Raw genomic sequence first — 15,057 nt, 5'->3', positions numbered from 1 at the left:
AAAGTCAATTTGCTGCATGAGGCTGAAATTTAAATCTAGTAATTACTGGTTAGCAATGTATTTTCTGCTGCGTTCTGAAGTAGAGATAGGTAGTCTGCTGAATACAATTTCAGGAAAAGAATTCAAAGCCTCAGTTTGACTTCATTAATCTTAGATTTTTTTCTAAAGATTTTGCATTGTTTCCTCTTATGTTGCAATGATTCAGGAAAAAGCATTCTCTTAAAGCATATTTCATTGACATGCATATAGAGTTAGTTCGTATTCAGTGGCTTTAAGGAACAGAAGGTATAAACAAATGAAAAAATAAGTCAAAATGCCTACTTGAGTGAGATGAATAGTAAGCAGGGTCTCTAAATTATTGAGTAGCAAGAAATAACTTTATATACATTGTATTGAATATTGAATAGAGATTAGTTGAAATAAAAAAGCATTTACCTTACAAAAAAAAAAAAAACTTCATAGAGGAATCAAAGAACTTGATTTGCTTTTTAAGTCAGCCAAACTCAGAAATAGATTTAAACCACTAGTGGGTATGAATATATCTGTAGTATCATCTAATAAAATTCAGTGGGGTTAGACGGAAGGGGGCTTATAAAATATAATGAAAAATGAAGAATTTCAATTTCTATCAGAAAATATCTTTGTTAACTAATGCTAAATTAGATTCCTGTACAAATATTGTGATATGTTTATCAGTAAAAAAACTAATAAAATTTTGTTACATTTTATTTATTATTAAGACTCTGTTAAGAGAGCTCATGGTTGGCGATTTCAAAGACTCATATGAAAAACTCCTGAGATTGGCTAGAAAGTAAAGTAACCTTAATGAATGTAAGTTCTATGTGATACTGCATATGGATTCAGGTGAATTGATGAAGCTTTTTGCTTATCTGTTAGTAAAAGATATGCGATAAAAAGGTAGTGCAGCCCTTCTGCATGGACTTGTCATTCCTTGTTGTGCATGCATGTATTCTTTCTATGCATGCATAGTTTCAGATTCTTTCATGTTGTCTTACCCTCATGCCTTCAAATCGTGACAAAGCTCTTAGAGGTCTCAAAGCTCTTAGTGTCCTAAGGGACTTAATGGCACCAAGTTCAGAGTAACCCAATGCATTTGCTGTTAAGCTAACCAAAGAGACCTATATGAAAACAGGAAAGTACAAATTATTATACTGTACATTCTACTTTACATACCATAGATGTGAGATATACACTTCGTTAGAAGATTCTAATTTTGGATCACTTTCTTCAGGAATAGGGAGTCTTTCAGATAAAAAAAAAAAAAAAGAAAGAAGTAATATGAAAGAAGAATAGGTAAACAAACAAACAAAAATATCATAAGATAACTGATATCTGGAAACATTAGTACTTCTGAGTTTCATCCTTTGCTACTGATCTGAGGACACTTAAAACCACAAAAATTGAATTAAATGAATCTCTCCTTTTTACCAATTTCGGTATTGCTCTTACTTTTTCTTTGTTTCACAATACTGTTGGGATCACTAATTGTGGTTGATAATGTCATTTGATTACTCACAACTTAAAGGGAAGTGATTGAAGTTTGTGTTGAACTAACACGTGGGTCACAGAACAACATTCCTCCTCTGAAAATTAGTAAAAAGGATTATTTTTGCTACAGTCAGTTATACTGGATAATCCTTTTGCCTGACTGCTGAAATTGTGTGCTTTACAAGCTGATGTTAACCTGGACTGTGCTGTTTCTAAGACCTTAGAAGAGCAGTTCCATAGGTGGAAGAATTTGACAGGCCTTTATATGTTCCATGTCCCTACATTACTTCAGTGCAAGATACCACATTCTTCACATTTTCTATGGCTCCTGTCCAAAATATTACCTTCTGTTTGTTTCCCATTTCCCCTGAATGTTCCCTCATTATGCTGTTCTATTCCTTAACTATTTATTGGGCCAAAAATAGCATAATGTTCTCATGTACTTTTTCATTATAAATAACAGTGTATCAGGTAAAGAGAACTCTAGGCCTGTACTCATATTTAAAAACAAGCATTATATGTGAAATTTTTAGCTTTTAAAAGTTAATATCTTTTCTGAACTTTTCAGCAGTTCTGGCAACCCACATAGCTTTGTTCTTTTGAAATCTAAATTTCTTTTTCCAGCACATTCGTCATATTACTAAAAACTTTAAAGCTGCTGTAATCTAAAGCAAAATTAAAGAAAATATCCAGCATTTGTCATGAACTAATTCAGACACTTGAATATGTACTATACCTTCACATAATGATGTATGCAAATTCTCACATTCACAAGATGGCTTTTTTGGATATTATGATTTAAATAAAGTCAAATATTAGAGAAAATTAGTTTAGAAAAGGAACAGCTGCTTCTGCTTGCATGATTCTTCAAACATTTTTGTTGTAGGTGTCACTTAGATACCCATTTTGAGAATTCCAATACTAAAAAACAAAGTGTTTTCCAAGAGAGGGTACTTTCTTTGTATGAAACATGGTTATTTGTATCTGTATATGTGGAGTTGAATTTTGGATCTATTTAAACCATTATGTACACAAATCAAAAATGTTGAAAACACCCATCAAACCTCCCACCCTCCCCCCCCAAAAAAGCTGAAGAAAATTAATTGCTCTGATTAGCCCTTGTATGATGGCAACACTTGATTGAAAAAGCATTGGATTTTTGGCAATACTTTGGGACAATAAATTCTTATAAAGTTTGCTTTTTGTCTATTTAGCGTACATTTCTAAGTCATTGAAACCAGGACAAAAAAGAATCTTAATTTTAAAACTGAGTTTGTTCAGTACTTGGTTTTTGTATATGTTTTACCAGAAATTACTGTCTTGAAAATACAGGGGCTGGTTCTGGTTTTGTAACTGTGTAAAACATAGTAGTCGAGGTTCACCCACAGAAATTCATGAACTGCTGAAACAGTATGCATTCCTGCACACTTGGAGGTTTTTTCCCAGGGGGTATACTTAGGATATTCTTAAATTCTCCATAATTGTATCAATGCATCAAGAAATGTTCTCTCCCATGTCACAGCACAGTAGCATAGAACTAGAACTATCAGATAACCCTTGCAGCAAAGATTTCAAACATGGCTGTGAATGCTGCAAGTTCAGTAATATTTACTGGACCTCAGTACTAATTAAGCCACACTACCAATGCTGGAGATATATCTTGATTTCCTTGTGGAGCCCTAATTTATCCATATGCTGACACTTGTGGACATGATGTTCATTATCTTGCCAAAGGTGTTTCGATTCAGATGGGTGGCTGATATCTGGTGGATCAGACACCCATCTGAATGCTGGATTCAGCCTAGACCACAGCAGGAGGAATGGTGGGTCTGAGGGTGGGACCGAGAAGCCCAGGCCAGAATACAGGGCAGCAGGACGTCTTTCAACAGCAGTGTTGGAATAAACCCTCTAACTGCTTGTGGGACTACCATGTGAGCTCCTTCTGTTAGCAGGAGAACTTCCCGTCTTTCTTAAATCTGTGCTATAGCAAGGCAGTGCTGCAAGCATAAAGCAAAAGACAGAGAAACATGGAATTTTTTCAGCTACCTTACTTTTTAAACTGAAAAGTAAACTAGTTGGCATTATTAGATATTATGGTTGCAGAGAAATTAATTTTAAAAATAATCAGATAAATATAAGTGTCACTTAGGAAATGCACAACATACATCAACAATCAGGAAGTCCAGCCAGCACCAGGCATTAGTAAAATATGTTTGGTAGCCATAGGCCACCCACTTCAGCAGCATTTCCAGAATGAAGATGTAAGTGAAGACCTTGTCAGCATATTCCAGCATGGTCTTGATAGTTTTACGTTGTTCAATATATATGTCCTCAAAAGCCTGTGAGTATAAACATTCAAAGATATGTTATTTTTTTGTTACTGCACATGCTTCAGGTTGTAACACAACAAACCAAATAGGCAACAAAAAAAGGAAATAGTCTTCAAGAAAAGGCAAGGGTATGTAATTTCTAGGTAATGCTTCTTTTTCTGATAACTCAGTATATACTCATTTTTTCCCTATGGAAATATATTTTCCAGCTCACAGGAGAAAGAAGTAGATATTACACAGCAACCACTCCACTGGTCAGAGATTTTTTAAAATGTATTTATTTATTGCTGATAGTGAATTATTCTTCTCAGATCATATTCCACAGTGACAAAGAGAATTGATTCTGCAAAATGTTGTGCCTGACCTGAATCCTACTGAGGTCATTTGGCTTGTATGTAGGTAGACCCAATTGCAAAATCCAGGGCCATAGCTGTAAAATTTTCAGGACAATGACAATACAATCTACCTTATAAGTCCTCTGGATTCCTGAAAATTTTAAGTTATAAATCATAAAATAAGTTCTTCCTTTCTCAAAAAACTTATTTATCTAAATCAATTACTTGATTTATTACTCTAATTTTATGAGATACATAAAATTTCTGAGCTCCTTTCCATGTTATTTATGCTTTTTGTGTATGATCTTCTAGCTTGCAAAGATTTGGATATTTATTGATACTGAAATTCATTTTTACCCAGCCTGCTTTTGAATCACTTGACATCTGTCAGTTCAAATAATTAGTGTTTGTATATCAGACATCAGGCTAAGATCTGTGTAATTCTGGTTATACTTAGATCAGGCACCATGGTACCTGACACTCATGTATATTCACTAAAAACTGGGAAGTCAGCACATGTCATTTCATTTGTACAGGTGGGATTATGCCAGAGGCTGAGCGAGCAGCGCTCTCGGAAGCAGAAATGTGTCTGCTCCCTGCCTGAGAGCCCTGGGGAGGGGTTTGCATGCAGCTTGCATCCTGCCTGTGCCTGCCACATTTCCTGGCTGTGATGGCCGTGAGATTTGTCTGGAGCATGTTCTTGGGGTGAATATTGAGATACAGTGCTGGCAGATACAAAGAGACCTTTTCACTATCACAAAACACTTTAAAGGGAGAGCAGTCTCACACTTCCAGAGATAATCCACTGTCTTAGAAATATTTTCACAAAATAAAGATTCTGTGAATGACACCTTAGGCTCACAAGCATGATATACTAACACCATGGGATCTTGTCTCATACTTCCTCTAATATAGTAATAGAAATTCACCTTTTTCAGATCTCCCTCCACTACTTTTCTCTCATTTAAATTCTTGTCACTGGAGATTTTCTCCACTTGGTTGTATGAACCAAAATTCAATAGTTTAGACTTGAGGTTTTTTGTTATTTGGAGGGTTTTAAATGACAGGAAAGGTGTCACATGGTATTGCATAAAAGTTGTTTTTCTGATGGTTGTGTTGCTATTAGACCAAACAAAAGCAGAATAATTCTCAGAGATGTAGTTAAAACTAGTGATGGGTATTATCATAAACTGCTAACAGTATCAACAGTATTTTAAAGTGTTGGGAGTGGTTTTTTTAAAGTGTTGGGAGCTTATAATACAATTTTGCAACACAATTTTTTTTATTATGTAGGAAGTTAATTTGCCAAAGGGTAATTAAATCTACCAGGGTAGATACTAGATATACTCTACATTATCTAAAAGCAAAGAGTTTACCTAAGAAACTTCACCTCAGTATATATCCAGGCTCACTTCAATTTAAAAATTCATCTCTAATTTCTTTATTCTTCATCATTATTTTTATTTTTGAAACAAGATATTATTATTAGGACTTCTTTCATTTATTTTTGTAGATTTGTATTATGATTGCCTTCTTTTTATTCTGCCCTTGCATGCTTGTTAGAGCAAATTCATGTTTTTACAGATGTCCCTTCCATCATGAATATGAGTCAGTAGAAGCTAAATTGTAAGTCTAAATAATAAATTCTTAGAAAGGAATCCAAAAACCCCACACAGTCTTAGCTTTTTTGCTGTTCTAGCACACAGCATTTATCGGACTACATAATCCAGCCCTGGCCCTTGCAAGGTGTTGTGAACTGTTTATGCCATTAGAGTTCCAAACACTTCAACAGTGACAGTTCTTTTCCCTGAGCTACATCTGTAAATAGCAGTGAATGAGAGAGCAAACTCAAATAACAAAGTTTGGTATATTCTCTTCTTCACATGTTGCTCCTGTCCACCTGAGGTGTACAGTGGTGTACACTGCCACTTCCAGCAATGGCGTTAGGCTCTCTCTAATCACTTATGTCTTTTCTTTTTCCTACATGTTGTTGAGAAGAGACTTTTTTTGCTATTTTTCCCAAGGCCTGAATAAAAATTTAGTCCTATTATTTGAAGACATGGAATTGTGTTAAGTTAAAACAGTGTTAGAAGAGACAATTTTAAGGAGTTTCCTGAAAACATGGCAACATTCTGTTCATGTTTTACTTACCAGAGCTCCACTACTGAGGAGAATCATAAAGACAATGAAAGTCTCAAACCAGTTGTGTTCAACAATCCTGAAGCAGGTTTTCCTGAGGTTCCACCACTGCTTTCCTCTCCCTTCTTCTATACTTACTTGACAGCACTTGAACCTTCTTACACAGCCTTTAGAACAGTGTATGTAATGAGAGGAGGAAAAAAAGAAGACTTTGTTGAGTTGTATTCATTTTGGTTATGCATTCTGGTAATGATACAATGCTATCTTTACTGTGCTATTTAGTTAAAAACCAATAATTTTTCACCTAGATAACCTTCTTTTACTTCAAAGAAAAAAAAAAAAAAACATTGAGACAATTGGAATTTACAATTTAATGAACAAGCGAGAAGAAAGAGTTTCTCATTTATCAAGAAGTGCTCAATACAATGCACACAAAAAGATAAAAGCCCATGAAACGTGAAGCCAAATTATAGAATAGAAAGTAAGTGTTAAAATATACAAACTCATCCAAATGTCAGGTAGGTTTATGTAGTAAAATATGAACAAATGATATTAAACTGTACCTTCTTTTGTTCAGGATACTCAATTCAGACAACGTTGCATTCATTGCATGAAAAAATCTAAGCCTCTTATCTGAATTCTGGGCTTTTCAGTACCAGCTAATTTATCTAACTTGTGCCCCTAATATATTTAAGCTTTTATGATTTAGCTGCTGACTTTTATGTAGAAAAATACTAGTTAAAAATAGTGGTATTTTCCTTGACAAATCCTAGACTGTTACAGTACTACCTCTTACAAGTTCAATGTAAATTTCTAAAGAATGATCTGTTTTCATGTCCAGAAATAACCCAACCTGACAATAGCATTTATTTTCAAATGTCAAAATCTACCTTTGCTTACAGATACCAAAAATGGCATTTGTATCCTTACATTACTCTTTTAAAAATCTTTATTTCCCCACCTCCTTCACAGGCACACATCCATAAGGTTTCTTGCAAGGAAATGCCATTGGAAAAACATTTATGACCAGATTGTGGTTTTATTGAATTGTGGGCCAATAGAAGGAAGAATGAAAGGTGAAGGAGTCCACCAGGTGAGACTGTTCTTGTCCCAGGTGGCACACAAGGCTCTTCCTTCTCCTTTTGCCAATTTGTAGAAGATTCATTTAGCATTTTGCACAAGACCATCTAGGTGAAGTTTTTATTTATCACTAAACAGCTGTTTTAGTAATTTATGCTTTATAAAGCACTTAGTCATCTGTGAAGAATATTTTTAAAATAGTGTGTTATTTTATTATCTAAGAGATTGTAACTAAACTCATAAAGTACAGTAACATACTAAAATTAAACTTTAAATACCATATTTTTCTTATTTTAAAAATAGAGATACATTTCTGATAAAATGTTTTCTTAACTGTTTGTCCAATATATAGTATAATTGTGATATCAGTGTCCATATAATATGTTATGGACTAAAAGTACTACTGCTAATAATCAGCGCTTAAACACTAACTAAAGGATAGTATGATTCATAAATCTTAATCCTTAACTTGCATAGAAAAATTATTCTGCAATTCTATTAATAAGTATTACTAGTACTTTTGTTCCAAATACCTTCTGTGAAGCAGGCCTCTGGCTCCTGGGCTTCTTCAGGTTCAGCTTCTGGTTGTTCCTCTGCAGGAAGTCCAATATCAACTGTGCTACCTTCAGATGAACTAGATGAATTTAACTTCTGTAAAGGAAAGAAGCATCACAAATGCACAGTAAATAATTTTAAGGCAAACATTATTTGATTTTGGAGTAAGCAAATTAGACAATGTTTTCGAATGTTCTAGACTTCAACATAAGTAAATTGCTGATAAACATCTGAGAAATTTATATAGTCTGTTTTTCCTCCTGCACTGTATGAATCTATTAAATAGAAGGTGTAACACTAATAGATCAGACTTTAAATAAAATTATGCTTTAAACTGGAAAAAAAAGGGTAATGATGCTAAACCTGAGAGGATTTATGACCACAATAAGACATAGTCATATTGATCCCTTGACCTACATAGAAATAATGAAGCTTTAACAAATATGCAGGAATTTGTAGTGTCTACTTAAAAGCAGGTAAGAGTCTAAAAACAACTACATAAATGAGGTGAAAGCTCAGAGGAATGAGGCGAAAAAGCAGAGAATGCCATACTTCAGAGATTAGTAATTCCAGATTAAAATTGCTGTAAGTCTAGCTCAGAGTGAAGCAGAATCTGCATACAATTAGTATGAGGTAGTTTAAGCCCATAGAAAACCAGACTCTGTTTTATCAAGAAGTTTTCAATAACATGATGAACATAAAGAGAGAGGGGCATGAGGTGGAAATCAAATTAAAAAAAAATAAAATAATGCACTTAAGATAATGCTGATCCTAAAAATTCTAAAACTGTTGTAACATAGCATGCAGCTGGAACCTGGTTGCAATCTAGCTCTTTGGTATTGTGGCTAAAACTTGGCCAAAATTGTGAAGGAAATATATTTAAAGATGTATGGTTAAACAAAATAATGAAACAACTGCAGTAGAGATCGCTGAGTCTAACTAGAAACTCAGGACTGCCAAGACCACCACTAAGCCATGTCCCCAGCTGCCACATCTTTTAAATACCTTCAGGTATGACAACTCAACCAGTTCCTTGGGCAGCCTATTCCAATGCTTGACAATCCTTTCAGTGAACAAATTTTTCCCAATATCCAGTCTAAACTTCCCCAATTGCAACTTGAGGCTATTTCCTCATCCTGTCACTTATTTGGGAAAAGAGACTGATCCCCACCTCCCTACAACCTCCTCTTGGGTTCACCACTGCTAGGTGGCAGCAGGCTTTTTGATATTGAGGACAAAAAACCCACCACACACTAACAACAAAACGCTTATTAAAGCAGTGGTAGTAATAAATCAGAAGTGAAGTACTTTTTCAAGGGGATAAAAGGTAACCCTGTTCCTACAGGTAGCAGCACATTGGCAGACAGCTTTCCTAAGCTTTCCTAAACTGAATCTATGTCTAAGCAGGATCAATTCTCCATTGGTCAGTCAAAAACCAGGTGGTATCTCTCTATTTGACTGTCTGGTCTGTGATGGGTTGGAAGAGTGAACTGGCCAGCATGAAAGTAGTTGTGGAGAGTAGATGAACATTGTCTTCCTCCAAAGGATCTTTGTTTAAATGTTTTATTTTGAAATTCTTCATGCTGAAGGAGGTTCATAATGTGCTGAAACAAATTTTTAGAACCTTTACTGTAGCAGTGGTTCAGAAGCATAAGTGAAATTAATTATAGACATTTTAGCTAATATTTAACAGGAAAAGAATTATTAAAACTTCAGATATTATTTGGGAAAAGGGAGCAACACTGTCTCTGAAATAAGTTGCTATGGGGAGAGTCTGTTTTGTACAGATCTCCTTTCTTGGAGGAGGATCCAAAAATTGCACTTAGCTTGACACTGAATTTTTATTGAGAGCACTAGAGGGCTCTTATACACACTGAAAGGACAGTGGTAAAGAATTCAGCTACCCCACAATGGGGTGTCTGAAGCACTGTCAGAAGTACAACAGTGGGATGGAAGGGGGAAGGTGAGCTATCCTATAAAGAAACTGCACTGCTACCAAAATGGGAATTAGCTGGTTAAGGCTTAGGTTTCTCAAGTGAGAAAATTAATATTGTTAAGTGCCTGGAAAGGTAAATTTCTAGTTTGACTAAAATGGCAACAAAATAAGTCATTGAGACTGTAGTTGTTTTAAAAATTCTGTCATTGAATCAATTAAAATTATTTTGCTAAAATAGCAACATACAAAAAGTCACATAATGGAACAATTTTAGCTTTAATATGCTTTTTAAAATTACAGTTCTCAAAAAGGATTTATATCAATAACCTGATCTAGCATTCCTTTAGCAATAGTAGGTATTTTCATCTGTTGGTAATTTTCAGTTTTAACAACCACATGAATTTGAAGTATATGGGAGAGTCTATGGTTAAGACTTCTTTTTATGGGAATCTAGGTCTAGAAGAGCTGACAATTTTAAAATCTAAAAGAATTCATATGTCTAGAGAAATGTCTAAAGGAGTTACTTAAACTATCTGTATGTTTTCTGGTTTATATCTGCTTTTTCGAGAGGCAGAGAGACGAGGTATCACACTCCTCATGCAACTCTTGTTACAGAAGGCAAACAGAAGTTTCTGGGGGAATAATGCTGCAGCTAAGGCACTGTCCTCTACAGGTTGTTGCAACTACCATATGGACCATACATAGTTGTTATGGATTAGTTGAGTCTCCCATTACCTGGCCTCTTATCCCCTCTTGGAGGCTATAATTTTTAACCCTTTCCCACATTTTTGTTCATCAAGAATTAAGTCCTCCTTTATACACTCATTTATGCCCACAAAGAAGTGTCAAAATAAATGATCAAGAATTGAATACACTGGCTTATGAAAAGTAAAACAAAAAACCCCAAACAATCAAACTAAATCCCACATAACAAAGACAGTCAAAAGATCAGGGAGATATGCAAAAAATGTCTAAATACCTCTTTGCTTTCTTCCAGGTCTGATTCACTACTAAATTCTTCTGTGTTTAGATTTTCAAAGTCGGATTCACCCACAGCAATGGGCACTGTCACAGTGAGGCTTGGGTTGTTTATGAATGACATGTAATCACTCTCATCAATTATGTATTTTTCCACACTGCTGCCTGTGCCTATACCACTGGTGGTTCCATTTGCATCTTTAATATAGTCATGGTCTTTGCTTAGTTCCACAGTTGTATGGTTAGAAATACAGCTATTTTTGTTGTTTAAATCTTCAAGTGGCTTGATTTCATCTAAAGCTTTCTGTTTTTTAACAAAAGCTTTTTGGATGAATTCACGTGCTTTTCTTTTCACATAATCTATGCCTTTCTGCATTCTTGCCACAGCAATCTGGAGATTGTTCATTTCATTATCATCATCTGTCACAGCAAGGTTGTCTGCACTAAATGAGCTCAAGAGCAAGGCCAAAAATAGGTTCAGCACCTGCAGAAAGATTAAAAAAAGGATGTTCTAGACTTTATTCTGAAAAAAACCATTTTTTAAAAAAAAAGTCCTATTATTGACATCAAACACTGAAATCCCAATAATTCACCATAACCAAAAATTTACCGTCAAAACTTTTTCTCTTCTCCATAAAAACCAAGCTTATTTCATTTAGCATAGGTCCTGTTCACTATTCAAAAATATTTGTACAACTGACTAATATCTGTAAATGTGTCTTTAATTCCCCACAATATATTTATATTTTGGTGTCAAATCTTATAATCTAAAAATGGAGATACCAGATTTGCTGTTCAGCATCATTAAAAAGTTTAATTTATCCCATCACACAACAGAAATTAGATCATTTAGGCAACTAATCATAAGGCATAAATAATAAAAAAAATCCACAGCAAATGGTTTACAAAGAGCCCATAAACTAAAATTATTTGAAGAACAAAATATTTTCAAAGGGCCAAAAGAGAAATTAGTCACATTCTTAAGTACCCACTCTGACATTCTTAAGATTTTGATATTGCAGAATATTTTGTTCTCTATCCAAAAAAGCTCTTAAGCTTAACTTTAAGCATTGCTTTAAATCACCTGCTTAAGTGCTTTGTTGAAGCAGAGCCAGAGCACTTACGTCACTTCACGACTGAGACCACTCTACCGCCAAACCATTTTTTCATTAACACTTTGATTACATACCACTAGGTTTCCAATCACCATGACCATCATGAAGACTGTAAGGCACATGGCTTGGCCAGCAACCTCCATGCAGTCCCACATCGTTTCTATCCATTCTCCACACAGCACTCGAAATACAATCAGGAAAGAGTGGAAAAAATCTTGCATGTGCCAGCGAGGAAGCACACAGTCACTTGCAATTTTGCAGACACATTCCTTGTAGTTTTTCCCAAACAGCTGCATCCCAACCACAGCGAAAATGAACACAATGATGGCCAGTACCAGGGTCAGATTCCCCAGAGCTCCCACTGAATTACCGATGATTTTTATCAACATATTTAGTGTTGGCCAAGATTTTGCCAATTTGAAAACTCGTAACTGGAAGGAAAGAAAAATATTGTTAGGAAAACCAGAAAGACACAAAGATAATTTAAAGTTAATTAGTGGAAAGGTACTAGTGCAAAATATGCCTTGAGTAGGACTGTTCAGAGGGTATCATCTTGTCTAAAAGCATGAAGATGGAAGGTTCGCTCAAAAAAAATTGTAAAATTGTATTTTGATATCCTCAAAGCATAGCTTTTGCTGAAGGCCAAAGAAGCGACTGATTGGAACTTAAAATCTAGGGTTCATCTGTTAAAATCATCTGGACCACCGTTCAACTAGTATTTGTAGAGATCTATTCCTGTGATGCCAATCAGAGCATAATACATACAGTGAGTCAATTTAATTCTGCATAGCAGGATGTTGAAAGGGTGTATATACAATGGATACATTGGAAACAGGCCCAGGGCACCCACCGCTATTGGTTTGTCTGGATCCCTATCAATTCCCATTGAAGATGGTAAGATACCACAGTTAATAAGGATTTGTGGTAGTGAAACTTGCATTAAGATCAGTACCACAGCAAACATCAAGCAAATTTTTAAGGCAAAAATAAAATCATTTTAATGAAGCCCCATTGAAAAATCAGTGCAATTGAAATATATTTACCAATCTGAATGATCGAAGAACTGATAGTCCTTCCACATCTGCAAGACCAAGTTCAACCAAGCTAAGGGTTACAATAAAACCATCAAAAATATTCCAGCCTTCCTGGAAATAATAGTAAGGATCCATTGCAATTATCTTGAGAAACATTTCTGCTGTGAAGATTCCAGTGAAGACCTGAGTTCAAAGTGCAGTTTGTTATTTCATGGTGAAATATAATACTCCAGATCTAGCTGTTGTCTAGGTTTTTAAATCAAGCTACATCTTATCCAAAAGTGATACTTAAAAACAGTTACATTTACTGTAGTAATTTATTATGCCCACATTCCCTTAACAAGTGTCATACAAACCAAGTAATTTTTCTATTAATTAAATTTTATACTAAACAAATTACATAAACTTCTCTTTTATAACAGATTTAAAATCCAGTTTCAACTCCGTAAGGATATGGACTTTCTAATGTACTGTACAAACAATATCCCAGATTTGATTTTCAGACCATAAACCAGAATGCTTTCCAAGAAATTACATGGTATAACTCTTGGTATACAAATTACAAATGAGGCCAAATCTAAGACTACAGGGGGGCAGCTTCTTGGCTGCTATGACCTGCCATTCAGTTCAACAGAGCTGTGATTATTTATACCAGATGAATAAATGGTATATTATAATGTATCTCAGTTGATAGAGCAACTGACATACATGTACTGAGATAAAGCAATTTCCTGAAGCAGAGTAACTTCTACCTGGGTGTGCCCGGTGAGTTCAACAAAATTGGTTGGCTCAATCACTTTGAAAGCAGGAATGAAAGAGTATTTAAGAATGCATTTTAAACAAAGTACTGTTGGTAGTGGTTTCTCATCAGGAGTTGCTATGCTGAATGAAGTAGGAATTATATTTAAGACCCACCAAAGTAATGACCCTGAGTAGTTTTGAGAGAAGTCTTGGGAGAATTTCTTGTAGAATAGGAATGTATTAAAGCCACCATTAAAAAAGTCTTGAGCCCTGCTCGGAAATGTTATCTGTGTTTTTTTTGTTTTGTTTTTTGTTGTTTTGTTTTGTTTTGTTTTGTTTTGATAACCCACTTTCTAGCAAGCTGAACAGAAAATAGGACAGCTAAAGAGAATAATCTAACTGGGATAATCAGGAGACAGGAAAGAAGAGTCTGACTTGCTCTGCCTAGGAACACCAATACTCAAGATAGATTGCTACAGTCTTTAAATACACTCTAGATACAAACACCAGAGAGGGAAAGGTTACCAATGTTTAAGCTACAGGGTTGGAACCCCTGAGAAAGACATAGAAATGATACAGTTTGAAATGCTGACTTAGGTTCCTAATAGTCAGAACAGGAAGGTTTTCAAGGAGCTCTAAAGTGGAACTACTGGAGCAGGCAACCTCCGAGAGCCTCTCTATTGCAGAAGGGGTTTATGTTAGGGAGGCTAAATCAGGAAGAATGTGGTGCTTATAGACAAGTTCTCTCACACTCCCGTTGTAGTCAGAGGTAAATCAAGGTTTATATTGAATTTTGTTGGTTAGAAAACAAACCTATTAAGTGCTACAATACAAGATTTTACATTTTATTAGGAAACAAAAGCTCAGAATTTCCCTTATTTTAAGTATATGAAAATCAGATGTACAATTTTCTGTTCACTCTCCCTCCTAAATCCTATAGTTATTTACATGATCTATTTGTTCCTCATTACAAAACAAAAATTATTAAAAATCACATTATAAGAAATAAATTCTTAAAGTAAGAGATAAAGTAGGACTGTAGCTGCAGATACTTCTGTGTGATCAAACCTGTCAGTTCAAAAGCATAAAAACTACAAAAAGTTCACTCATGAAATCTTTAATAATTTATCTTTTTGAAGCAGAGAGAAAGGGAGAAAATACAGCTGACAACATAAAGAAAATATATTTTACTAATTATCAGAGGATAAAAAAATAAAAAATAGGAGAGGAAAAAGTACGGCAGGATATTTTTCACATGAAGCATAGAAAGAAAAAGATACACTTATCTATATAAAAAACCTTTGC

The 15,057-nt window shown here is 34.8% G+C and overlaps 1 protein-coding gene across 15 annotated transcripts in view; it reads right to left on the bottom strand.

Moving 5' to 3' along the window:
• LOC138113370 (sodium channel protein type 1 subunit alpha) overlaps positions 1-15,057 on the bottom strand; it is a 63,313-nt gene that overhangs the window by 22,860 nt on the left and 25,396 nt on the right. For 13 of the 15 annotated variants that reach the window (XM_069021527.1, XM_069021530.1, XM_069021535.1 and 10 more), the window contains exons 14-20: positions 13,021-13,194; positions 12,052-12,408; positions 10,864-11,346; positions 7,927-8,044; positions 6,326-6,480; positions 3,675-3,848; positions 1,017-1,139 (exon numbers count right to left, since the gene is read on the bottom strand). In XM_069021527.1, coding sequence (XP_068877628.1) covers positions 1,017-1,139; positions 3,675-3,848; positions 6,326-6,480; positions 7,927-8,044; positions 10,864-11,346; positions 12,052-12,408; positions 13,021-13,194 — 1,584 coding nt within the window. The remainder of the gene's footprint in view (positions 1-1,016; positions 1,140-3,674; positions 3,849-6,325; positions 6,481-7,926; positions 8,045-10,863; positions 11,347-12,051; positions 12,409-13,020; positions 13,195-15,057) is intronic. The other 2 variants (XM_069021540.1, XM_069021542.1) reach the window with 1 other exon arrangement.

This window comes from Aphelocoma coerulescens, chromosome 7 (assembly GCF_041296385.1).
Source record: "Aphelocoma coerulescens isolate FSJ_1873_10779 chromosome 7, UR_Acoe_1.0, whole genome shotgun sequence".
Lineage (NCBI taxonomy): Eukaryota > Metazoa > Chordata > Aves > Passeriformes > Corvidae > Aphelocoma > Aphelocoma coerulescens.
Note: the sequence above shows the minus strand (reverse complement) of the source record. Positions and strands in the feature narration are given on the sequence as shown.